Source organism: Typopeltis vanoorti, chromosome 3, assembly GCF_054136105.1.
Source record: "Typopeltis vanoorti isolate ZY-2024b chromosome 3, IOZ_Tvanoo_1.0, whole genome shotgun sequence".
Lineage (NCBI taxonomy): Eukaryota > Metazoa > Arthropoda > Arachnida > Uropygi > Thelyphonidae > Typopeltis > Typopeltis vanoorti.
The window spans coordinates 10,139,594-10,165,409 of NC_143551.1; the positions used below are offsets into that span (position 1 = coordinate 10,139,594).

At 36.3% G+C, this 25,816-nt stretch overlaps 1 protein-coding gene across 1 annotated transcript in view; it reads right to left on the reverse strand.

Annotated features, from left to right (window-relative positions):
- The window catches only part of LOC150107904 (TATA element modulatory factor-like), a 483,854-nt gene that overhangs the window by 439,828 nt on the left and 18,210 nt on the right, over window positions 1-25,816 (reverse strand). Inside the window, exon 3 of the mRNA XM_090390537.1 lies at window positions 23,753-25,609. Within this exon, the coding sequence (XP_090246663.1) occupies window positions 23,753-25,609 (1,857 nt within the window). The remainder of the gene's footprint in view (window positions 1-23,752; window positions 25,610-25,816) is intronic.

The following is a 25,816-nucleotide window of genomic DNA, read 5'->3' on the forward strand; positions in this document are numbered from 1 at the left end:
ACCACTTCTCATCCTCTTGCTCACAGTTTCCTTTCATAACTTCCAGGCATGGCCTCTTGTCATCACTCCTTCCTGCTGTTCAACGAAGTGAAAGAACTCCCCAGTGCCAACCCTGTAACGACCTCTCAACAGTTGATCAAATCACTGTCTCATATCACCTCTCCTTCTTCAATCCACCAAACTTTGCAGTCCACATGCATGTAACAGGAATTTTTCTGCTTTGGCCAGCCTATTCGCGAATCATTCTACTAATCAGGCCAAAGCCAAATACCAGTGCAAAACCATAGCCTTTAAAGGAATGCAGAGAACTGACCAGAGCTTCTAATGTAAAATCCTCACCTTCTCAAGGTGCACCCTATTAGGTATCCACCTGGATACTGAATGAACAAGGATGGGCTGGCAATTGGGGATTTAGCCAACCAAATTGTATTCTTATTGGCTTAACCACAATATTAAATGATGGTACAACACGACAGAATTTTATGCCAGCTGGGGTGTCGCCTGGTTAAACAAGACCCCATTGTTTTTGCCAGGGAACCAGGGCAAGCAGCGAAAAGTCAGCTACTGGAACAAACCCTAATACACACCCCAACTCAATACCACCAGAGTTCAAGTTTGGTACTATCAACATAAGAAGTTTCAATGGTAAAGAAATGGCGCTAGCTGAGGAATTGGATAAGTACCAGAACGACATAATACGGTTGAAAAAAAAAAGACAAAAACTGGTGAAATCTTTCTGAGCAATAAATACAAAATGTTATATTCAGGCAATGACAATTAAGGAAAAAAAGGAGTAGCCATAGTATTCAACAATAAATATGAGGCTAATCTTCTAGAATGGCAGGCAATTCAAGTAGAGTGATGTGGACAAATATTAGAATGAGAAACTGGACAATGAGACTTATTTATGCCTATGCTCCCACAGAAGGTTCTGCTAAGGTAGAAGTGGAGGAATTTTTTTGAGGCTTCAGAGAAAGCAACTGACACGATGAAAAATGAAAAGTTGGTCCTTGTTGGGGATCTAAATAGCAGAGTAGAAAATGATTGTCAAGCATATGAAAATATTATGGGAAAATTTGGAGAAAACAGCAAAGCTAATAATAATAGCAAATACCTGTTGGATTTCTGCTCAGGACATTTACTAATTATAACTAACACCATGTTCCAACATAAAAATGTGCACAAATTCACATGGAGAGAAGAGGCAAAGAATACGAAAAGTGTCATTCACTATATTATTGTTGATAGTGATGTTTTCTCCCTGGTGCAGTACACCAGAGTGTACACAGGATTTGAAATTGGAAGTGATCACCATTTAGTCTTGAGCAGGATAAATTTGAATTTCATATTGAAAAGAAGAACATATAAGAAAGTTTTAAAGCAAATAAAAGTTGAGCAGCTCTCAGATGTGAACTGTAGACTGAAATATACAAATATTATTCAAGAAAAAATGAAAGAGTTTGAGAACAGGAATCAAACCTTGGAGATTCAATGGCAAGCCTCGAAGAAAGCCCTGATTGATTCAGCTAGAGGCATGTGGTGAAGTTGTCTGCAAGGATAGAAAAATCAGAACTCCTTGGTGGAGACAGGAAGTTAAACAGGCAGTGAAGGAAAAGAATATAGCATATCAAATGTTCCTGACAAATAAATCAGCATGTGTTCATAGAGAATACAGACACAAATGTAAGAAAGCTAAACACTGTGTAAAACTAGCTATATATCAAGGTAAATAAATATCAAGAAAGTGGCAAGATATTCTGCAGGTTGTTGAAGAAGCTCAGAAATGGAGGAAAGTGCTGTAAAAGGAATTAAAGATGACAAAGGTGACATGAAAACAGGAGAAAGATATATCCTTTGTAGTAGTAATTACTTCGAAAAATTGCTAAATGAAACAAGAAGTGATGATAGCACAGTAATAAAAAACACTGACCAGGCATACAATCAGGAATACATATATATACTTAGTAGAAAAAGCAATCAAAGGCTTGAAATGTGGAAAGGCAGCAGGAGTAGATAATATTCGACCAGAAATGCTGAAGTATGGTGGTATAAAAGTCTTACAGTGGCTGCAGTGCATAGTTCAGAAAGCCTGAACAGAGGGAAGAATTCCCAATGATTGGAGTAGAGCTCTAATAGTGCCCATATATAAAAAGGAAATAAAACTGAATGTGAGAATTACAGAGGGATTTCCCTACTGAGTGTTCCTGGCTCTATGCAAGTATACTTGAGAAATGGTTGAGAAGAATTGTGGAAGAAAAGCTTGGTAAAGAACAAGCTGGATTCAGGCCAAATAGAGGCTGTCAGGATCAGATCTTCACTTTACGATAAATAGTCAAGAAAGCATGGGAATATAACAAAGATCTGTATTTAAGTTTTTGTAGATCTGGAAAAGGCATATGATAAGGTGCCAAGAGAGAAGCTATTCAATACGCTAAAGTTATATGGTGTCAATGGGGCATTATATCAAGCAATACTTAGTCTGTATTTGAGTTGTAAATCGGCAGTTAGAATTGAAGGATGTACAGGAAGATGGTTTAATGTTAAATCTGGTGTGAGACAAGGATGTACATTATCCCCTCTGTTATTCATTATCTATATGGATCACATTATGAAGGAAAGTGGTATTAAACATGATATCAGAATGGGAGATGTTAATGTCAGCTCTTTGCTTTATGCAGACGATGTTATACTTCTGAATAAATCCGCTACAAGTTTGCAAGATTCCCTGACTAAATTGAATAACTGTTGTAATAGATATGGTATGAAGGTCAGCATTAAAAAGACAAAGACAATGAAAATAGGTAGAATTTTTGAAAATGTCTACTGTGTTGTGAATGGGGAACCTGTGGAACAAGTAAAACATTTCAGTTATAGTTCACCCACCATTTATCCCTTCTTGGATAAATCCCGTCTTGGCTTGGTGCCAAGAATAGTCGATTCATGCTGAAGGGGAGAAAGAAATGAAGGATGTATGAATTGGTCACCAACATGCGAAATCACGTGCTTTCTTGTCTGTCGCTGTACTAGTACTAGCCTGATTTTTGTTGTTCCTTTTTTGCATTTTTTTTATTATTAATTTGTATGATGGATCCAGTATAGTCAACAAGTTCTATTGTTACACGTTTCAGTAACTCTTGCAAAAGAATATTGAATAATGTGCTGACATTCTGCGAAAAAGAATCGTTTTTTGTTCCCCTTTCTCAAGTCATAAAACGTGCAAGTGCAATTGCGGGCGTATCAGGGTCGACTGTTAAAAGAATTCGTAGGGAATCAAAAGGTGAAGGTAAGCCAAAATTTAAATCTCCTAAAAAAAAGTGCCAGAGAAAGAAAACCATCGAAACCATAGCTTTGAATGATTTTGATGTAGACGTTATAAGAACTATTCATGATTTTTATGTGGTCGAGAAAAGAGTGCCAACTGTTACGAAATTGATTCCTGTGCTTAAAGAAAAAATTAATTTTCTTTGGAAAAGAGAAACTTTAAGGAAAATACTTCATGAAATCGGATTTTGTTTTAAAAAGTCCCAGAATAAAAGGAATCTTATCATGGAGCGAAGTGACATTGTTTTATGTAGAACGCAGTATTTGAGAGTAATAAGAAGTTTCAGGGAGGAGAGAAGACCAATTGTGTATCTAGATGAAACTTGGATTGATCGTAATTTAACTTATGGAAAATGTTGGTAGTCTAAAGAAGAATGTGGAGTGCTACAAACCGGAAATGCCTCGCGACTCATAATAATTTTGTGTGCGGGTGGAGAAATGGGTTTTTTAGCAAACTCAAACTTACTATACAAAGCCAATTCAACTATTGAAGATTACCATGGGCAAATGAATTCTACGATCTTCGAAAAGTGGGCAGAAGAAAAACTGATTAAAAACCTTCCTCAAAATGCTGTTGTTATAATTGATAACGCTTCATATCACTCTATTCGATTAAACAAAGTTCCAAATTGATCTAATAAGAAGCAAGTTCTTATGGATTGGATCTCTGCAAATAACATTTCTCATTCCCCAGATATGCAAAAAATTGAAATGCTTAATTTGGTCAAAAGAAACTCGCCCACAACTAAATTATTTAAATTCGACACCATGCTCAAAGAGCATGGATGTCTAGCTTTGAGGCTACCACCATATCATTGCAATGTTAATGCTATTGAGTATGTTTGGGCAGAAGTGAAAAGTTTCATTCGCCATCACAACGTAACTGGGGATATTGACATGTCGAAACTTTTTAAGCTTTCAGAACAGTCGATTGAAAGTATCACAGTTCAAAAGTGGGGTAAATATATTGCTCTCATGTCACCTCATTGGAAAATATATATTGGGATAGAGACGGAATTATTGAAGAATTGTGCGAACCTTTGGTGATCAGTTTAAGTGAAAGTGATGGTGATTCGGACACAGATTCAGATGACTCTGAAGATTAAAAGAATTTGACAATGGTATTTTTTCCAACATTTTTTTTGCATGCTATTGAGAGTCACAACAAGTCATAAATAATTAATCAGTTTAGGACATTAAAGTGTCTCAGTTCTCTCAACTGTAAGTTTAGAATATCTAAGTTCATTTGAAATAATTTCTGTTTTTCTGTATAATTATTTTTATTTTATAGAAAATTTTCTTAAAAATAAACGTAGTTACAATTTTGTTTTATGCTATACCATTTTTAATTTTATTAACACTCTACGTACATTTTTCCAACAGTTATACAAGCAAAATAGTTACACTTTAAAAACAGCAATGTTCATAAAAGAAAAGCCAAATTTTCCGACCTATAATAATAAACAAACTCGGTTTGTTTATTACTACATCCCAGAAGACAGACTGATTACCCTATTATCGGAATGGATTCTCCTTTTTCTGACATGCGCAGAAGTGTCGAGGGACCTCTAATCGGTGGGCGAACTATACTTAGGCATGATTTTTAGTGAAGATGGTAAATTAAATATGGAAATAGACAACAAAATCAACAAAGCTGGTATGGTAGGAAGTCAATTGAATAAATTCATATGGAATAAGAGAGAAATTAGTCAGAACACTAAATTAGCTGTATACAAAACAGTGTTCAAACCAGTTTTAACTTATGGATCTGAGAGCTGGGTCAAAAGTAAAACACTTGACTAAAGACTAGAGGCCACAGATATGAGAGTCCTGCGAATGATTAGAGGCGTGAACAGATGGCATCAATGGCAATATCATATTAAAAATGAGGATATTAGGAAAGAACTTGACATTGTCGGCATCCAGGAATGTGTTAGCAGAGCTAATCTCAGGTGGCATGGTCACTTAAACAGAATGGGTGAGGAAAGATTAGCAAAACATGTGTTCTCTACCAGGTTGGCAGGAAAATGACCCAGAGGAAGACCAAGATATAGGTGGATTGATATGGTACAATGCCTGAGACAATAGAAATATAAGATCTGATAATAATAATATTGGAGTCTTGACAAGTAATAGACTGATTTGGAGGAAAACTGTAGATAGGAAGTTAGTAACGATGTAATTTTTCATGTAGTACTATCATATCCTGTATACCCCTTGAGGGTACATGTTAGGAATTTGATGATGATGAGGTCTGAAATGTGGAAAGGCAGCTGGAGTAGACGATATTCAACAGAAACGTTCAAGTATGAATATATGAAGGTCTTACAGTGGATGCACTGCATAGTTCACAGGGCCTGGACAGAGGGACGAATTCCATATGATTGGAGCTTAACTGAATGTGAGAATTACATAAGTATTTCTCTACTGAGTGTTCCTGGTAAGATTTATGCCAGTATACTTGAGAAACGGTTGAGAAGGGTTGTTGAAGAGAAGCCTGGTGAAGAACAAGCTGGATTCAGGCCACCTGAGATTTTAATTCTAACTGCTGTCAGGATCAGATTTTCACTTTATGACAAATAGTTGAGAAATCATGGGAATATAACAAAGATCTGTATTTGTAGATCTGGAAAAAGCAAATGACAAGGTGCCAGAGAGAAGCTTTTCAAAACGCTACAGTTGTATGGTGTCAACTGGGCATTATATCAAGCAATACTTAGTCGTTATTTGAGTTGTAAGTCAGCAGTTAGAATTAAAGGACGTACAGGAAGACTGTTTAATGTTAAATCTTTTGTCACTCAAGGATGTACATTATGTACATCCTTGAGATAATGAAGGATGTACATTATGTACATCCTTCATTATCTATATCATCATCATCATCATCATGCATATCAAGGATTTAGGCCTAGCACGGCCTGTTCCGGCCTTAGAAGTCATCGTTGAATCATTTAAGAGGACATCCTGGTTTTCTTTTTCCTAATGGCTTGTACTTTAAGGCTTGTTTTGGTAATCTTTCTATTTACATTCTTTGAACATGTTCCATCCATTTATGTTTATATATATATTTTTTTAATTTTTTCTATTACTGATTCTTGGTTTAATTCTTTCATAATTTCTTCATTTCTTTTGTGATCAAATAGAGTATACTTTGCAGTTTTTCTCGTAAAATTCATTTCTGCTGTTATTAATCTTTGTTTCTCTGGAAATATACCGCTAGTGTTGCCGTAGCACGTAGTGGTGAATTTGAGCTGTGCTGAATAAAGTGAATTTTAATCGCTGAATAGTCCGTTTTTCTACGTTTTTGAGTGCTAAATTGTTTATCTGGAATACGAGTGTACTTAAGTGGTTGTTTTTTGAAGTTAGTTGTTGTCATGATATTGTGTATTTTGGTTACTGAGAAGACAGGTTTGGATGCATAATGGTGGAAGAAAAGACGAAGAGAAGTTTTTCGTTACTGTATTTAGTTTTATTTCATTTTATTTAGCGTACTTAATGTTTTGTTTTGCTTGTAATTGTTTGTACTTTTCTTATTTATTTATACTTCCTAATACTTATTTACCGTTTATTTTTGATAATTAGCGACACTATTTAGAATAATTAACTATTACGCTAGTAGTCCCTCGGCAGTAACGAATAATGGTAGATTCAGCTGCAGTCACAAATGCCGTATCGCCAAGTCCTCCGCCACTTAAGAACTCTATTATAAGCAATATAATAAGGGAGTTTGTAGCATGCAGTACTTGTGGCATGTATGCATCTCGGGAATTTCCTTCCTGCCTGTACTTGTGAAAGTACAGGCAGGAAGGAAATAAATGCAGTAGATATCTCAATAACCGACTTTGTTGCTCCAGGAATGGGAAATTAATACCGGAAGACAAGTAGTGTGATAGGATAGAATGAAGAAAAAAATATGAATGAGAAAATAATAGTTGATAGTGTAAAAGGTATGAGTGACTGAAAATTTAGGGGATGGTTTTGTTTGGGAGAGTGAATTTCGATTAAGAGTGAATGACCTGCAGAGGGAGATGGAGGAGCTGAAAGAGGAGGTGGAATGTCTTGGGAGAAGTATGAAAGATGAGATTAGGAGAATGGAGGAGATAAATGCAAAGCAAATCAGAGTAGGGGAGAGAGAGAGTTCTGGGAATGATAGGAAAGGAGAGAATAAAATTGGATGTGGAAATGGAAATGGAGAGAATGGAAACAGTAGGAGAGAGGGAATGAGAGAGAGATTAATGGGAGTACTAGAAGAGGAGAGAATGGAAACAGTAGTAGAGAGGGTATGGGAGTGCTAGAAGAGGAGAGAATGGAAACAGTAGGAGAGATGGAGAGAGATGCATGGGAGTGCTAAAAGAGGAAAGAATGGAAACAGTAGGAGAGACGGAATGAGATAGAGTTATGGGAGTGCCAGAAGAGGAGAGAATGGAAACAGTAGGAGAGACGAAATGAGAGAGAGGTCTGGGAATGAAAGAAGAGTAGAAAATGGAAACAATAGCAGAGAGGGAATGGTAAGAGGTATAATGTATGGGGACTCAATATATAATATTGTGTACAATGTATAATGTTTGGTTTGGCAGTTAAGAGAGGTGAAAGGGTGGATGAGATGATTGTGATGGTGGGAACAAATGACTTGAGTGGTGGTGTAAATAGGGCAGCGAGAGATATGAGATTCTTGCTTGAGGTGGTACGAAAGAAGACAAAGAGAGGAAAGATAGAGTGTGTTGCCTAGGTATGATAATGACGAGCTGAGCAGAAGAGCAGTAATATTGAATGACATAATAGCTAGAATGTGTGACAAGAGAGGACTGGAAGAATATGTTGATGCTTGGAGTGCGTTTGAGGACAAAGAGGAATTGTATGCAAGAGACTGCTTACATTTGAATGAGGAAGGACGCAGGCATCTGGAGAGATTACTGTTCTGAACAAGTCAGTGTGTCTCAGGGAGGATGGTAGCAGGGGTGGCCTCTTGTGGGAATGGGTACTTGGGAGAAGGGGGACAACATCAGCTAACACTGAGCCCAGTGGAGTCTAGAGGGGATAATGCAGGGTATAGAAACAGTGACATTTATATGCTTTATACCAGTGCTTCCCAAACTTCTGGATGTCAGGGCCCCCTTTGTAAAATTTAAATATTTCACGGCCCCCTGCGAAAAAAAATCATAATAGAGAGATATATTATTATAATATTTATTGTATTTGTATTCAATACAAAACATACACAGCGAATATTGCAAAAATCAAATGCATATATTACAATTTTTGCCTCTTACCGTTTGGTTCTGAAGATGATGCAGACTGTTCTGGTAAAATATGAAATACTGTCCTTTTTTTTGAGTCTGTTTCTGCTTCTTCTGATTGTTCGCGGGAATTTTTTTTATTTTTTATCAGCCACTTATCCATCTCAGGGTTAAATTTTTTAACATAGAAGAGATCAAATAATATCACCACTTACCGATACTGGCACACCACAGACTGATAACATGAAATTAGTGAATATTACCTGAATAAGGGAAAACCCGGACCAGGAACATTTTTCTCTTTTGTGACTTTTCTCCCTTTAAGGTAATTAAGCCTAACGCGAAACAGACAGCAAAGGCAGGTTATTAAAATGTGCATATGATTGGTGCGGTATTAACAAAAGATCGTGCAATCGAAAGATAAAAGCATAGCTGGCAATTGAGTTGAAATGCTGACTCTCTTCAACCGAATTCCATATGTGAAACTGCCATAACATTCATTATATATATATATTACTTAGTTTTAACACTTTTACGAATTTTAACACGTTCGGTTGAATTTTATTGTTGCCTTGGGAAATCGAACCCACACACATCTAATTAATAACAATAGTTTTTAATTAGATCCTGTTTGCCCATGCAACAAATGGTTTTGTTTCAGTCTATACATAGTTTCTGTATGAGGGGGACATGTGATTCATTAATTAGTGTGTTTTTATCCCAGTTGTCTCTAATTGCAATATTTGTCAAGAAATATATTACACAGACTCCTCATACCTTATTCATTGGCATAATAAAAGTACTTGTTTTTATTGCCTCTGCAGTATAGTGGCTGTTAGGGAGGGCATGTTGTTTACCACTGCAAGCGAGTTACTATCTCCCCACATGAACTTGTTTAAGCTTTTTTTCATGTGTGAAGTATATGCGAAACTTTTATTGGTAACAGAAAACTAGCTCGGATGACAGTGATAATATAAAACGAGTTTTGATATGTATATAAAGTCAATATCAACAGTGCCTGATTACAAACGCATGATGAAAGGGACAGGAAGATTTGGAGCTTCCCTGGAGAGCATTCGAAGTAAATACAATTAACCACTGCTTTGAAATGAAACATATGAACAATATTTACTAATATTCATTAAGCGCTGAAATACGCAGGAAGCAAAGTTTGTGAACCAACACCAATGTGTGAATTTTTCTATTAAAATATAAAAAATAATAAAAAAGAAATAATAAATAATAAAAATTAAATACATTTGTTTTAAAATAAAAAAAATCTACTTAGCCTTAAAACATTTTAAATTTGTTTTCATTATTTCACGACCCCCCTCAACAAAAGCTACGGCCCCCAAGGGAGATGGCGGCCCAGTTTGGGAAGCGCTGCTTTATACTAATGCCAGGAGAATCAGGAATAAGGGAGAAGAATTGGTGGCACTGATAGCATCAGCCTGGCCAAAGATTATTCGGATCACAGAGATGTGGCTGACAGAAGAGGATATAATAACAGGAATAGAAGTTGCTGGGTACAGCATTTTTCGGCAAGATAGGAAGGGAAAACGTGGTGATGGAGTACTGCTTATGATAAGTAACTACCTATGTCCTCTAAGAGTCGAGGCGTTGGAAGGCTGTGACACTAATGGTTTTCAAAGCATATGGTCCGAGGTGGAGGTGGACAAGACAGGATATTTAGTGGGGTGTTGCTACAGACCAAGGAGCACTGAGGATGTGGACCAGGAGATGTTGAGACAGTTGAGCATGGCAAGTGCAAGAAGAATGATTGTTATGGGAGATTTTAACTACAGTAGTATAAACTGGAGAGAGGAAGATGCATGTAGCAATAAGGGAATGGTAAAATTCTTGAGGGACAAATGTCTTAGGCAACATGTAATAGAGGGAACAAGAGGTTCAAGAGTTTTGGATTTGGTTATAGCATCAGAAGAGTTGATAATAACTGAGATGACATCTCTCCCACCAGATGGAGAGAGTGATCACAGGTTTTGACTTGGAAAATGAATAGACATGCAGGAGTATCAAAGAGACAGCAAGGTATGTGGAATTATAAGGCAGGTAATTATAATAGTCTGAGATGTCAACTTTGGGAAGTTTCATGGAGGGAGGAATTGGAAGGCCAGGATATCATTAGCGTGTGGGAAATTATGAAAGAATATTTGTTAGCAGCAATGGTAAGTTGAATACCAGAGTGAACAAGAAAACACAATTTGGAGTAAAGTGGATGACAAACAATATTAAACAGGAATTGCATGCGAAGAGAAGATGCATGAAGAGTATGAGACATAGGCCAGAAGAATGACTAGTATGGTAAGGAAGACGAAACTGGAATATGAGAGAAGATTGGCCCTAAGATCCAAAGAAAATCCTAGGGAATTTTTTAGACATAGGGCCAGTAGGAATTTTTTAGATATATGGCCAGTAGGAGGAGAAATGACTGTGGAAGAATGATATTGTGGGATCAAAATGGGAATAGAGTGACTGATGCAGAGGACATAGTGGAATTGTTCAATGAACAATTTATTGGAGTATTTCATTATGGAGGAGTCAGTTTTAATGCCAAAGGGATTGGGCAGGTTCGCGGTTTAGAGGTACAAGAGGAGAGTGTGTTTCAAAATACTGAGTACTCTGGATGTCAATAAAGCTGTGAGACTGGATGGTATTTCACCACGAGTTTTGAGAGAATGTCCTAAGGAACTGACAGTGCCTTTGACCTGGCTTTTCAATGAAAGTCTGGCTGCGGGAAAGGTGCCCATGGAATGGAAGGAAGGTAAGATAGTGCCATTGCATAAGGGTGGTAGCAGACTGGAAGTGTCTAATTATAGGCCAGTTTGTGTGTCATCAGTAGTTGTTAAGATCTTGGAGAAAATAGTGAGGGACCGTATACAGCATTGGGCAGATGAGGGTAATGTTATCTGTGAGAGTCAACATGGATTTGTGAAAGGGTGCTCTTGTTTTAGCAATATGCTAGCCTTTTATGATAAAGTTACAAGAACATTAGATGAGGGAAAGGCATATACTGCCATTTTCTTAGACTTAGCAAAGACATTTGACAGGGTGCCACATGATAAACTGATATTTAAGTTGCAGCACATGGGTCTGGATGTCAGATTGGTCAACTGGATTAGGGATTGGCTGTCTGATAGGTATCAGACAGTTGTGTATGGTGGGGAAGTTTCAAGGAAGCAGAGGGTTACAAGTGGGGTACCACAGGGCTCAGTACTGAGACCTATATGGTTTAACCTTTATATCAATGACATTGTCAGTGGATTGCAATGGGATATTCAGTTGTTTGCGGATGATGCGAAGCTGGGAAGGATTATTAGTAATAGTCCAGATGTGGTAGCCCTGTAAGAGGATTTGAATAAGCTAGATAGATGGGCAAATGAATGGGGATGTCAGTTTAATGCAGCAAAATGTGAGGTCTTGAGGTTTGGGAAACATCGATGGGATGCTGCATACTCTATGGGAGGAGTTATACTGGAGGAAGTAGGAGAAACAAGAGATCTGGGGTTGATGATTGATAGAAACCTGAAATTTAGGGGACATATTGCAAAGGTGGTGAAGGTAACACAGAGGATTGCTGCAATTATGAGAAGGACACTGACCTGCAGTGATAAAAGGGTTATCATTCCGTTGGATCAGACCACACTTGGACTATTGTTCTCAGTTTTGGTCCCCAGGATTTGAAGGGGATAAATGAACTGTGGAAAGGGTACAAAGGCGGATAAAAGATGGTTTAAGGAGTGTACAATGATAGTTATGAGGATCGGCTGAGGGAATGTGGACTGCAGAGTTTGGTGGATAGAAGAAGGAGAGGTGATATGATTGAGACTTTTAAACTGTTGAGAGGTGGTTACAGGGTTGACACTGGGGAGTTCTTTCGCTTGGTTGAACAGCGGGAAGGAGTAATGACAAGAGGCCATCCCTGGAAGTTACGAAAGGAAACTGTGAGCAAGAGGGTGAGGAGTGGTTGAACCATAGAATGCATCGCCTGATGGCGATGAGTGAGAGTGAGAATGGTAAATGAGTTTAAGGAGTGGTATGATAGACTTAGTGTTTCTTAGGGGGGGGAGGAACCATCCGTCGATGAGTCTTGGTAAACTGTGTTTCTTAGGAAGGACCTCCCACGATGAGTCATTTGACTCCATGGAGGCCTGAATAATAATAATAATAATAATTTTACTTCCATACAATAGGACTGGTAGGGCTAATGTATTTTATACTTTTATTCTCGTATGTTTTTGAATTAGGTTTGGTTTAAATATAGAGTTAATTAAACCTCATTTTGAAATATTTTGCAATTTTTGGATTTATATCTTTTTCAATTTCATATGTGATCATACATCCTAGGTAGTTAAATGAATTCACCTGTTCTAAGATCTTGTTATCTATTACTATTTTGCTGGATCATGTTCTTTAAAGGTCATAGCTTTTTATTTTTCTGTTGATATTATCATACCATAATCTATGGCTATCTCATTTAGATCTAAAATAGCTTTCTGTGAGTTATCTTCAGAATTTGGAATTATTATTTGGTCGTTGGCAAAAAGGAGAGTGTTTAAGTTCACAGCAGGAGAAAGTATAATACCCTGATGGAAATTTTTATTCCATTCTATTATTATTTCATCATCATCATCAAATTCCTGCCATGTACCCTCAAGGGGTGTAGAGGATATGATAGTACTACATGAAAAATTTACATCATTACTAATTTCCTGTCTACAATTTTCCTCCAAATCAGTCTGTTACTTGTCAAGACTCCAACATTATCAGATCTCCAAAGATAATAAGCCGAAAGCCTATTTTACCGGCGAATTTGTTAATTAAGAGGGAGATGTTAAATCCCGTTTTATTTTATACACCTCTTCTCATAATGTAAAACAATATATCTACATCTCTTAGGAGCTGGGTTTTACATTATGAAAGAATATTAAAGTTAGTGAGGGAACTTGCTCCACCTTTGCATGGAGTTGTCCTGGTGTTGTACTATCCAAGTGATCATTTACACTTGGTTCCACCGATAGTTTTATCAGCATTGAAACTCTATGGATGTCGATGGATATCAACCCTAGTTTCGTACCCGGCTATAAAATAAAACGGGATTTAACATCTCCCTATTAACTATTATCAGATCTCATATTTCCATCGTCTAAGGCACTTTGTACCGTATCAATCCACCTATATCTCGGTCTTCCTCTCGGTCGTTTTCCTGCCAACCTGGCAGAGAACACTTGTTTTGCTAATCTTTCCTCACCCATTCTGTTTAAGTGACCATACCACCTGAGATTAGCTCTGCTAACACATTCCTGGATGATGACAATGTCAAGTTCTTTCCTAACATCTTCGTTTTTAATACGATATTGCCATTGATGCCATCTGTTCACGCCTCTAATCTTTCTCAGGACTCTCATATCTGCGGTCTCTAGTCTTTGGTCAAGTGTTTTACTTCTGACCCAGCTCTCAGATCCATAAGTTAGACCTGGTTTGAACACTGTTTTGTATACAGCTAATTTAGTGTTCCGGCTAATTTCTCTCTTATTCCATATGAATTTATTCAAATAATTTCCTACCATACCAGCTTTGTTGATTTTGTTGCCTATTTCTATATTTAATTTACCATCTTCACTAAAAATCGTGCCTAAGTAGCTGAAATGTTTTACTTTTTCCACAGGTCATTCACAACACAGTTGACATTTTCAATGATTCTGCCTATTTTCATTGCCTTTGTCTTTTTATTGCTGACCTTCATACCATATCTATTGCAACAGTTATTCAATTTAGTCAGTGAACCTTGCAGACTTGTAGCAGATTTATTTAGAAGTATAACATCGTCCGCATAAAGCAAAGAGTGACATTAACATCTCCAATTCTAACTGCTGACTTACAACTCAAATAAAGACTAAGTACTGCTTGATATAATGCCCCATTGACACCATATAACTGTAGCATACTGAATAGCTTCTCTCTTGGCATCTTGTCATATGCCTTATCTAATTCGACAAAACTTAAATGCAGATCTTTGTTATATTCCCATGATTTCTCTACTATTTGTCAAAAAGTGAATATCTGAACCTGACAGCCTCTATTTGACCTGAATCTAGCTTGTTCTTCACCAAGCTTTTCTTCCACAATTCTTCTCAACCGTTTCTCAAGTATACTTGCATATATCTTACCAGGAAAGCTCAGTAGAGAAATACCTCTATAATTCTCACATTCAATTTTATTTCCCTTTTTATATATGGGTACTCCAATCATCGGGAATTCTTCCCTTTGTCCAGGCATTCTGAACTATGCAGTGCAGCCGCTGTAAGACTTTTATACCACCATACTTCAGTATGTCTGGTCAAATATCATCTACTCCTGATGCCTTTCCACATTTCAAGCCTTTGATGGCTTTTTCTACTTCAAGTATAGATATGTATTCCTCACTGCATGCCTGGTCAGTGTTTTTTAGCACTGTGCTGTCATCATTGCTTGTTTGATTTAGCAGTTTTTCTAAGTAATTACTCCATACTTCAAGGATATCTTTTTCTCCCATTTTCATGTCACCTTTATCAACTCCTTTTACAGCACTCATTCCTCCATTCCTAAGCTTCTTCACCAACCTTCAGAATATTTTGCCACCTTCTTGATATATATTTTCTATGTTCTTGCCAAAGTCCTCCCATTACTTTTGTTTAGCTAGTTTTACACAGTGCTTCGCTTTCTTACATTTGTCTCTCTATTCACTAAGAGCAAAAGCTGACTTATTTGCCAGAAACTTTTGATATGATTTCTTCTTTTCCTTCACCGCCTCTTTAACTTCCTGTGTCCACCATGGAGAATTTTCCTATCCTTGCAGACAACTTCACCACATGCCCCTCTAGCAGAATCAATCAAGGTTTTCTTCAATGCTTGCCACTGAATCTCCAGGGTTTGGTTCCTGTTCTCAAACTCTTTCATTTTTTCTTCAATCATGTTTGTGTATTTTAGTCTACAGTTCACATCTGAGAGCTGCTCAACTTTTATTTGCTTTAAAACTTTCTTACATGTTATTCTTTTCAATATGAAATTCAATTATATCCTGCTCAAGACTAAATAGTGATCACTTCCAATTTCAAATCCTCTGTACACTCTTGTGTCCTGCACCAGGGAGAAAACATCACTATCAACAATAACATAGTCAATGAGACTTTTCTTATTCCTAGCCTCTTCTCTCCATGTGAATTTGTGCACATTTTTTTGTTCGAACATGGTGTTAGTAATAACCAGTCCATGTGCTGAGCAGAAATCCAACAGATATTTGCCATTATTATTAGCTTTGCTCTTTTCTCCAAATTTTCCCAAACTATTTTTGTATGTCTGACAATCACTTCCTACTCTGCTATTTAGATCTCCAATAAGGACCAACGTTTCCTTTTTCATTGTGTCAGTTGCTTTATCTAAAGCCTCAAAAAATTCCTCCACTTCTACCTCAGTAGAACCTTCTGTGGGATCATAGGAACAAATAAGTCTCATTGTCCAGTTCCCCATTCTCATATTTGCCCACATTACTCTACTTGAGATTGCATGCCATTCAAGAAGATTAGCCTCGTATTTTGTATTGAATACTATGGCTACTCCTTATTATTTCATTTAGGTAAATATTAAAAAGAGTTGCTGAGCGGGGACATTCCTTTCAGATCCCTTGGTTTATCTCTCTCTTGTATGATAGTTCATGATTTAATCTTATTTATATTTGATTATTTTCATATATACTTTTGATAGGTTTTAGGATATTATTTGGTATTTGTCTTTCAAATACCAAATAATATCTTAATATTAATATTAAAATATTATTTGGTATTTAATATTATTTAAAATTTAATAATATTTTAATATATTAAATAAAATGCTTCTTTTAACTTTGTCAAATGCTTTTTCAAAGTCAATAAATTTCGAAATTGTTTTCTCTTCTTTTCTCCATCATCATCATCATCATCATCAAATTCCTGCCATGTACCCTCAAGGGGTGTACAGGATATGACAGTACTACATGAAAAAATTACATCATTACTAACTTCCTATCTACAATTTTCCTCCAAATCAGTCTGTTACTTGTCAAGACTCCAACATTATCAGATCTTATATTTCTATCGTCTAAGGCACTTTGTACCGTATCAATCCACCTATATCTTGGTCTTCCTCTGGGTCGTTTTCCTGCCAACCTGGCAGAGAACACTTGTTTTGCTAATCTTTCCTCTCCCATTCTATTTAAGTGACCATACCACCTGAGATTAGCTCTGCTAACGCATTCCTGGATGCTGACAATGTCAAGTTCTTTCCTAATATCCTCATTTTTAATATGATATTGCCATTGATGCCATCTGTTCACGCCTCTAATCTTTCTCAGGACTCTCATATCTGCGGTCTCTAGTCTTTGGTCAAGTGTTTTACTTCTGACCCAGCTCTCAGATCCATAAGTTAAAATTGGTTTGAACACAGTCTTGTATACAGCTAATTTAGTGTTCCGACTAATTTCTTTCTTATTCCATATGAATTTATTCAATTGACTTCCCACGATACCAGCTTTGCTGATTCTGTTGTCTATTTCTATATTTAGCTTACCATCTTCAGTAAAAATTGTGCCTAAGTAGCTGAAATGTTTTACTTGTTCCACAGGTTCTCCATTCACAACACAGTTGACATTTTCAATGATTCTGCCTATTTTCATTGTCTTTGTCTTTTTATTGCTGACCTTCATGCCATATCTATTACAACAGCTATTCAATTTAGTCAGAGAATCTTGCAGACTTGTAGCAGATTTATTTAGAAGTATAACATCATCCGCATAAAGCAAAGAGCTGACATTAAGATCTCCAATTTTGATATCATGTTTAATACCACTTTCCTCCATATTGTGATCCATATAGATAATGAATAACAGAGGGGATAATGTACATCCTTGTCTCACACCAGATTTAACATTAAACCATCTTCCTGTACTTCCTTCAATTCTAACTGCTGACTCACAACTCAAATAAAGACTAAGTATTGCTTGATATAATGCCCCATTGACACCATATAACTGCAGCGTATTGAATAGCTTCTCTCTTGGCACCTTGTCATATGCCTTTTCCAAATCGACAAAACTTAAATACAAATCTTTGTTATATTCCCATGCTTTCTCGACTATTTGTCGTAAAGTGAAGATCTGATCCTGACAGCCTCTATTTGGCCTGAATCCAGCTTGTTCTTCACCAAGCTTTTCTTCCACAATTCTTCTTTTCTCTATTATTAATTTTAGGCAAAAGGCTGGGTCTATACATGATCGTCCTTTTCTAAATCCATTCTGTACTTCTAAAATAAAGGTTTCAGAATATTTCATTAGTTTGCTATTTAAAATTCTGCTATATATTTTGTAACAGTAATTTAGTATGCTTATACCATTATAGTTTTTAGGATCATCTCTACAACCTTTTTTAAATATAGGAATCACAATTGCTTTTTTCCATTCTATTGGGGGGTTACCAGTTGAATAGATTTTATTTAAAAATAATAGAAGTTTTTCTTTGAATCTTGTTCCTGCATATTTATATAGTTCTGAAACTAGCTTATCTTCTCCAAGTGATTTTCCGTTTCTTGTTTCTTTCAGGCCAATTTCTAATTCTTCTTTAGTTATTTCCTCTTCATTTTCATTAAATGTTTGCCAGTTGTCTTTTTTAAAATATTTATCTGTCCACAATTCTGTGTAGAAATTCTTCTAATTTCAATTCGGTGTTTAATTTTATGTTTTCTTTAGTATCTGCATATAAGTGTTTCAAAATCTTAAATACATTGGGTCTTATTTTATATAAATCATGTTCTAAATTAGAAACAAATTTGTTCCATGATTCTCTATGTCTTTTTCTGACTTCTCTTTTAGCTATGGATCTTATTCTTTTATATTCTATTTCATCTTCTAATCTTTTACTGCTTAACCATTTATGATAGGCTTCTTTTTTCATTTTGATTATTTCTTTGATTGTATCATCCCATATCTTTAGTTTTTTCCTTTTATTGAATTTTTTGGTCTTTCCTAAGCTTTCGTTTGCTGCTACATTTAGTATCGTTTTTATATTAAGCCATTCTATTTCTATTTCTTCATTTTGTTTTATTTTATCTAGATATTGGTTAATTCTTTGTTCATATAGCCATTCTATATTTCTCTCATTTAATAGTCTAGTTTTATAAACAAATGTTTTAAATTTTCTTTCTGTTCTTGTTACTTGTAGCCATTTAGGTGGTAATCTTAATTTTATTTTAACGAAGTGGTCACTACTTATTTCTTACCCTCTGTGAACTCTAACATCTAACGAAAACTTTGATGTCTTTTCATTTAAGATAAAATAATCTAATATTGATTTTCATCCTCTTGCTGCCCAAGTATATTTATGTATGTCTTTATGTTTATAGAAAGAATTCATTATTTTTAAGTTATTATAATCTACAAATTTAATCAGTTTTTTTTACCATTCCTATTTAGCGTATGTTCTCCATATATTCTTATATTATTATTAATTTTTGTGTTTCCAATTCTTGCATTTAAGTCTCCTTTTAAAATTACATAATCATTTTTATTTAGTTTATTATATATATTTTGTAGCTGAGTATAAAATTTAATATTATCCTGTTCTCTTCCTTTTTCTGTGGCATATAAACCAATTATTATTAAATAATCTCTATCTATTTTTATTCTAGCTTCTATTATTCTTTCATTCCATAATTTATAATGTTTTAACTGTTTTGAAAGGGAGTTATGAATCCAAATCATGACTCCTGCTTGTGCTCTTTGGTCTCTGTCAACTCCACTGTATATCACATTAAAATTTTCAGTTCTCATGGTTCCTTTTAATTTCTTTTTTGTTTCAGTGATTACTGCTATTTTAAAATTTCTTTCATTTAATATTTGGTCTAATTCTATGTCTTTATATGCTATTTCTCTTGCATTCCAGTTTGCTATATATATTATATTTTGTCATTTCCATTTTCGTTTTATCTTTTCCATTCCGGGGTTGTTTTCCATAGATTCATTCTGATTACCTTTTTCTGTCAGCTTAAAAGTAGAATTATGTTCTCCGTGTTAGGTGACTAGCCTAACGATAGATAATTCAGTGGTAGGGCTGCTACCTTAAGGCTTCTGAACCTTCTTCCAAATTTAAACCCACAGGAGGAATAGGGTATATTGAAGGGGAAAGAATAGATTATAGTAGAATTATAGTAAAGGTTTAAAGAGGGGGGACATAGTTATAAGGCCAGAAATGGAAAGACCCCAAGGCCCTCGAGTACTCTAATAGCATAAGGGTCATAAAATAAGAAGAGCTGGCTAATAAGGCCTTATAGGAAAGATTAAAGTGAGTGGATCTTCCTCAAAGTAGAAGAAGAAGAGGATAGATCCAGCTAGGGGACCATGGAAGTGCCACCTCCTTACAATCAAGATGATTGCCCCCTTATGGCACTGCTGGTCCACGATTTCTAATTCAGTATATTCAGACCCCCCCTTCCCACCATATATATATATATATATATATATATATATATATATATATACACACACACACACACACACACACACACATAGATGTATACATGCACACACATAGATGCACACACTCACACACACACATTTATATGGAATACATGGTGGGCTCCCCTATCTGCTACCCAGGGGAGTACTCTCTAGGTTACAGGGTCCCCAAAAGTTCATTATCTATATGGATCACATTATGGAGGAAAGTGGTATTAAATCTCATATCAAAATTGGAGATGTTAATGTCAGCTCTCTGCTTTATGCAGATAATGTTATACTTCTAAAAAAAATACGCTACAAGTCTGCAAGATTCCCTCACTAAACTGAATAACTGTTGTAATACGGAGGCTGTTCAATAAGTAATAAGACTATATTTATACAGAAAACAGATTACCTTTAATCGTCATCATTTACATGGTCTTTTTCAAAGTAACTACCATGAGACGTGATGCATTTGTCCCAACGTTGCGTCCACTTCTTAAACACATGTGAAAGTCCATTTTTTGAGAGTTCTTTCAAAACTGCCTCCGTAGCTTTTACACATACTTTGTTGCTTTCGAAATGGCAGCCTCTTAGTGGTTTCTTGAGCTGAGGAAACAGTCAGAAATCGCACAGTGCATGATCAGGACTGTATGGAGGGTGTGGTAGGATATCTATGTTGTTCTTCTGCAAAACGTCCACTACACCACCAGCAATATGTGGCCTTGCATTATCGTGGTACAATAAGAAGCCATTCTTCAGCAATGAATGCTTCCTTTTGATGTGCTGTACCATTGTCCGTAAAACATCTGCATAGTATGAGCCATTTACAGTATTCCCGGGTTCTACAGAGTGTTGGTAAACAATGCCTTCGTAGTCAAAAAATATTATGGTCATTACTTTACCAGCCGATTTTACAGTTTTTGCTTTCTTGGAGATAGGCAAAGACAGATGCTTCCATTCACTGCTTTGTTGTTTCATTGTAGGGTCATAGTGATACAACCAAGCTTCATCTGCTGTAATGATGTGTTTTGAGAAGTTGTTGCTTTTTGTTCCAGTCTTTCTTTCCATTCTGTGCACACATCCACTCGATGCTGCATTTGCTCCGGTGTCAAGAGTTTGGGAATCCATCAGGCGCAAATACGTTTCAGTCCCAAATGTTCAGCCATGATTGAGTGAATATTCAGGACAACATGCAGCTGGAGTACTGTAATTCTGCAATCCTCCTTGATGATAATCGCTGCTGTGTTGATCATTGTCTCTGTGATAGACATTGAAGATCTTCCACATTTTGACTTCCTTCCTTAAAAAAGTTTTATGCCAGTGAAAAACACTTGCCGTCGGCATTGCTTCATCGTGGAAAGCTTCGCGTATCATGTTAAAAGTGTCCAATGCCGATTTTTCCAAAAGCACACAAAATTTAATCGCATAACGCTGTTCCAAGGACGCTTCTATTTCGACGACTGGTCGCGGTTCAACAAACAAGCTTGCGTTTAGTCACGTGACACTCTGACACATCAGCCCGTATATGCCATCTATCAACCTCTTTTGTTAATACAGACAGCAACATTTCTTTAGTCCACAGAAATTAATATTGTGATGAGTGGTTTTGCAACAGTAAAATTAGTCTTATTACTTATTGAACAGCCCTCGTACAATGGAAGTAGAATCTCCTTACTTCTACAGGTCAGTGTCTTCCGCATCATTGTCAGAATTCGTTATGTTGTCCTTACAATTTCGGTAATATGTACTCTAAATTTTAGATCCTTATCCGCCATCACCTCAAGATCTCTTATTTCCTCCACCTCTGCAATATATCTCCACCAGAGTAAATTCTACATCCCATCTTTGTTTTCTAAATTTTAAAACCTTACATTTTACAACATTGAAATGGCATTCCCAATCTCATGCCCATGCACTCAGTCTATTCAAGTTTTCTTGTAAGGCCACAACATCCTTTACTCCTCATAGTTTCCCAACTTTGCATTTTCTGCAAACAACGTATATCCCCATTCAAATATTCCATAATATCATTAGCATACAGATTATGTCAACATCAACAAAGATGGTATGGTACAAAGTCAACTGAATAAATTTATATGGAATAAGAGAGAAATTTGTTAAAACACTAAATTAGCAGTATATACAAGACACTGTTTAAACCAGTTTTAACTTATGGATCTGAGAGCTGGGTTAGAAATAAAACACTTGATCAAAGACTAGAGATTGCACATATGAGAGTCCAGAGAAAGGTTAGGGGCGTGAACAGATGGCATCAATGAAAATATCATATTAAAAATGAGGATATTATAAAAGAACTTGACATTGTTAGCATCCAGGAATGTGTTAGCAGAGCTAATCTCAGGTAGTATGGTCACTTAAACAGAATGGAAGAGGAAAGATTAACAAAACAAGTGTTCTCTGCCAGGTTGGCAGGAAAAAGACCCAGAGGAAAACCAAGATATAGGTGAATGGATACAGTAAAAAGTGCCTTAGAACATATAAATATAAGATCTGACAATGTTGAAGCCTTGACAGGTAACAGATTGATTTGGAGGAAAATTGTAGATAGGAAGTTTTAGTAATGATGTTAATTTTTCATGTAGTATTATCATATTGCCGGCCTGGTTGGCGAAGTGGTTAGCATATCCGCTCTCCAGCCAAAAGGCTGTGGGTTCGAATCCCACCGTCGGCATGGATGTTTGTTGATTGTCTTTGAAAGCACTAGTGGTAGTAGTCGGCGATAGATGGCATTGATGTTTGATGATGAAGGTTGGTGGAGTAGTGAGACGAAGAGTTGTAGATAATAATAAATTTAGTTTAATCCTTTATCCAAGTGTGAGCAAACAAAGTTTGAGCTTAAAAGTATCTTCAGGACTGGGGTAAGGTGGTACAACACCAGGCAATTCATTGCAAAGGTGGAGCAAGCTCACAACTCTCCTATCTCAGTATCCCCCATAATGCAAAACATATCTCCTTGCAGATATGTATAATGTTATGCATTAAGGAGGGGGCCACTACCCAGACCAGTTTCGACCTTTATTGAGGTCTCTTCAGTGGGAGCAAGGCCCACAGTGGAGATACCAGGCAGAAGCATTAGCAAGGTCATCTCCTCCTATAGGAGTTGCCAAACGGTGTGCCACTGGTAGTGGCCCTCCCCTTAATGCATAACATTATACATATCCGCAAGGAGATGTGTTTTGCATTATGGGAGATACTGAGATAGGAGTGTTGTGAGCTTGCTCCACCTTTGCAACAAGTTGCCCGGTGTTGTACCACCTTACCCCAGTCCTGAAGATACTTTCAGGCTCAAACTTTGTTTGCTCACACTTGGATAAAGGATTAAACTAAATTTATTATAGTTTAACCAAGTGAAAAATAAACTTTCAATCAAAGAGTTGTAGAGTTTATGCCCTCCCTCGATGAGTCTTTGGACTCCCTGGAGGTGTGATATAATAATAATAATACCCTGTACATCCCTTGAGGGTAAATGTCAGGGATTTGATGATGATGATGATGATAATGATGAACCAAATATTCAGTTCATCCCTACTAAATACTTTTTTTTTGGCAATTTACATCTAGAAACTATCACAAATGAAATCTACACTTAATAATTAAAAACAATTACATATATAATTAAAAAGTAATTTTAAATATTAAATAAACATACCAGGTTGTCTTGCATATCTTCCATGTATTCCTTTATGAAAGTCACCAGGGTCTTCTTCCACTTCTCTTACTACTGGCATAATATTTTCTTTGCTGCTATCAGATGCAGGGCTTTCAGATCTCCGTAACCTATGTGGCCTGGGAATCCATAGATGTTTAAGTGGTGAAGTAATGTGTCGATCTCCATTTTCCCCATTTGGAGTAGAAATTATCTCAATATCTGATGATGTTGCTGTTTCATTTTCATCACCAGATGTATGTCCACTATTCTGTTCTGATTCAAATTTTGTAGCATCTGAGCGTTCAGAGGCTGTTACTGACACTGGTGACTGTCCTCTATGAGAATAGCTACTATCTACTTCTTCAACAGAGCACTTTACAAAAGAACTTGAGGAACTTGTACCCTGAGAGCCACCACTATCAGAAGATTTGACCTCACATTCTCTCACTTCTGGAGTTTCTGTATCATCTTCATCATCTTTATTATCACATCTACCATCATGACTGGTCTCTTCTCTACCAACCGTATGTGATAATTCTTTAGCACAAAAAACTGAAGAGCTATCACTCTCGCTAAGCCACTTTTCATTTCCAGAGAATGAATCAACGATGCTTCCAACAGCAATAGGACTAGTGATTAATCCTCTTAATTCTACAGGTGGTTCCACATACTGAGGTGTAGAAAGTCCACTTTTCTGATCATCAGAAATTTGTACAATTGAATCTGGAGAGCTAATTATTTCTTTTTCCTTTTCATCATCTGAAGGCCTCCCTAAAATACCACTGTACTGACCACTATTTTTGCCTGTTTTTCCAGAATCATCATTGCTAATGTCCTGGTGAATAGAATCCCACTCCCAACCTTTAAAATTTCCACTAATATTTTGCTGAAGGTGAGAAACTTCAAGTGATTCAGGTGGGCTCTGTGGTAGTTCTGCTAAAGAAGATTTTTCAAAATCACTGTTACAGACTCCATCATCATTGATGACACAAAAATCTCCACTGATATTTTCACATATCTGATGAGGTTGAGTGGTAACGGGTATATTTTGATTTCGGACCAATGCTTCTTTCTGTACTGAATTATCTTTGGAGATTGTGTTTTCATGATAAAGCTGAAGATTATCATTTGATTTCTCTGAATGATCTTGTAAAAATCGGGTTGTATTACAAGTTGATATTTGTTGCAATATAAGAGGATCTGCAGATAACCTTTCTTCGCTAACACCTGAATAATTATTATCCTCCAGTTTAGAAATGTTTAGCTTACTTTCCTCTGATATTACTGTGCATGAGTCACTTTCACCATCTTTAACAGTCAAATCCTCACCAAATACTTCTCTTAGCTCTTCTGGCAATACATTCATATCCTCTTCTATATAAGGTACAGTATCGCACTGAGCTACTTGGGTATTTAAAGCTTCAATTTTTATTACAGATGATATAGTGTTCATTTCTTCATTTTCTGAGCAAAACGTTCTGTCAGCTGATACTAAATTATTTGCATTTTCAGATTCACCAGGAAACAGACCTGCTCGTTGGGGTTGTGAAAGAACAGCCATGGCAGAAGAGGAAGAAGATGCTGGATTAACTAACAGTGTATCTTCATCTTTCACAGGATCTTTCTGAGGTTCCACAAACTCTTCCTTTTCTGACTTTGGAGAAGATTTAGTACCAATTTCAAAGAATGAACCCCAAGTGTCTCCCCAGAAACCTGAATTATCTTTTAATGCAGAACTTCCAAGTGATTTACTTTCTGAACTGACTGAAGTACTTGGAATAGATGCTGATTTCTTCTGAGGTGATGAAATATCTTTACCTGCACCCAATCCAAAGGCAGAAAAGAAGTTATCGTCCTCTATGGGGAAGGGGGAGAAAAAAAAAAAAAATATATATATATATATATATGTATGTATGTATGTATGTATGTATGTATGCACAGACAACACACACATACATATACAAGAAAATTTTCAAAGGATATTCACAGAGAATGAATTTATTTTAACTATATAAAAATATACAAAATTATACTAAAAATATTGTTATAGCGGAGTAGTATTAT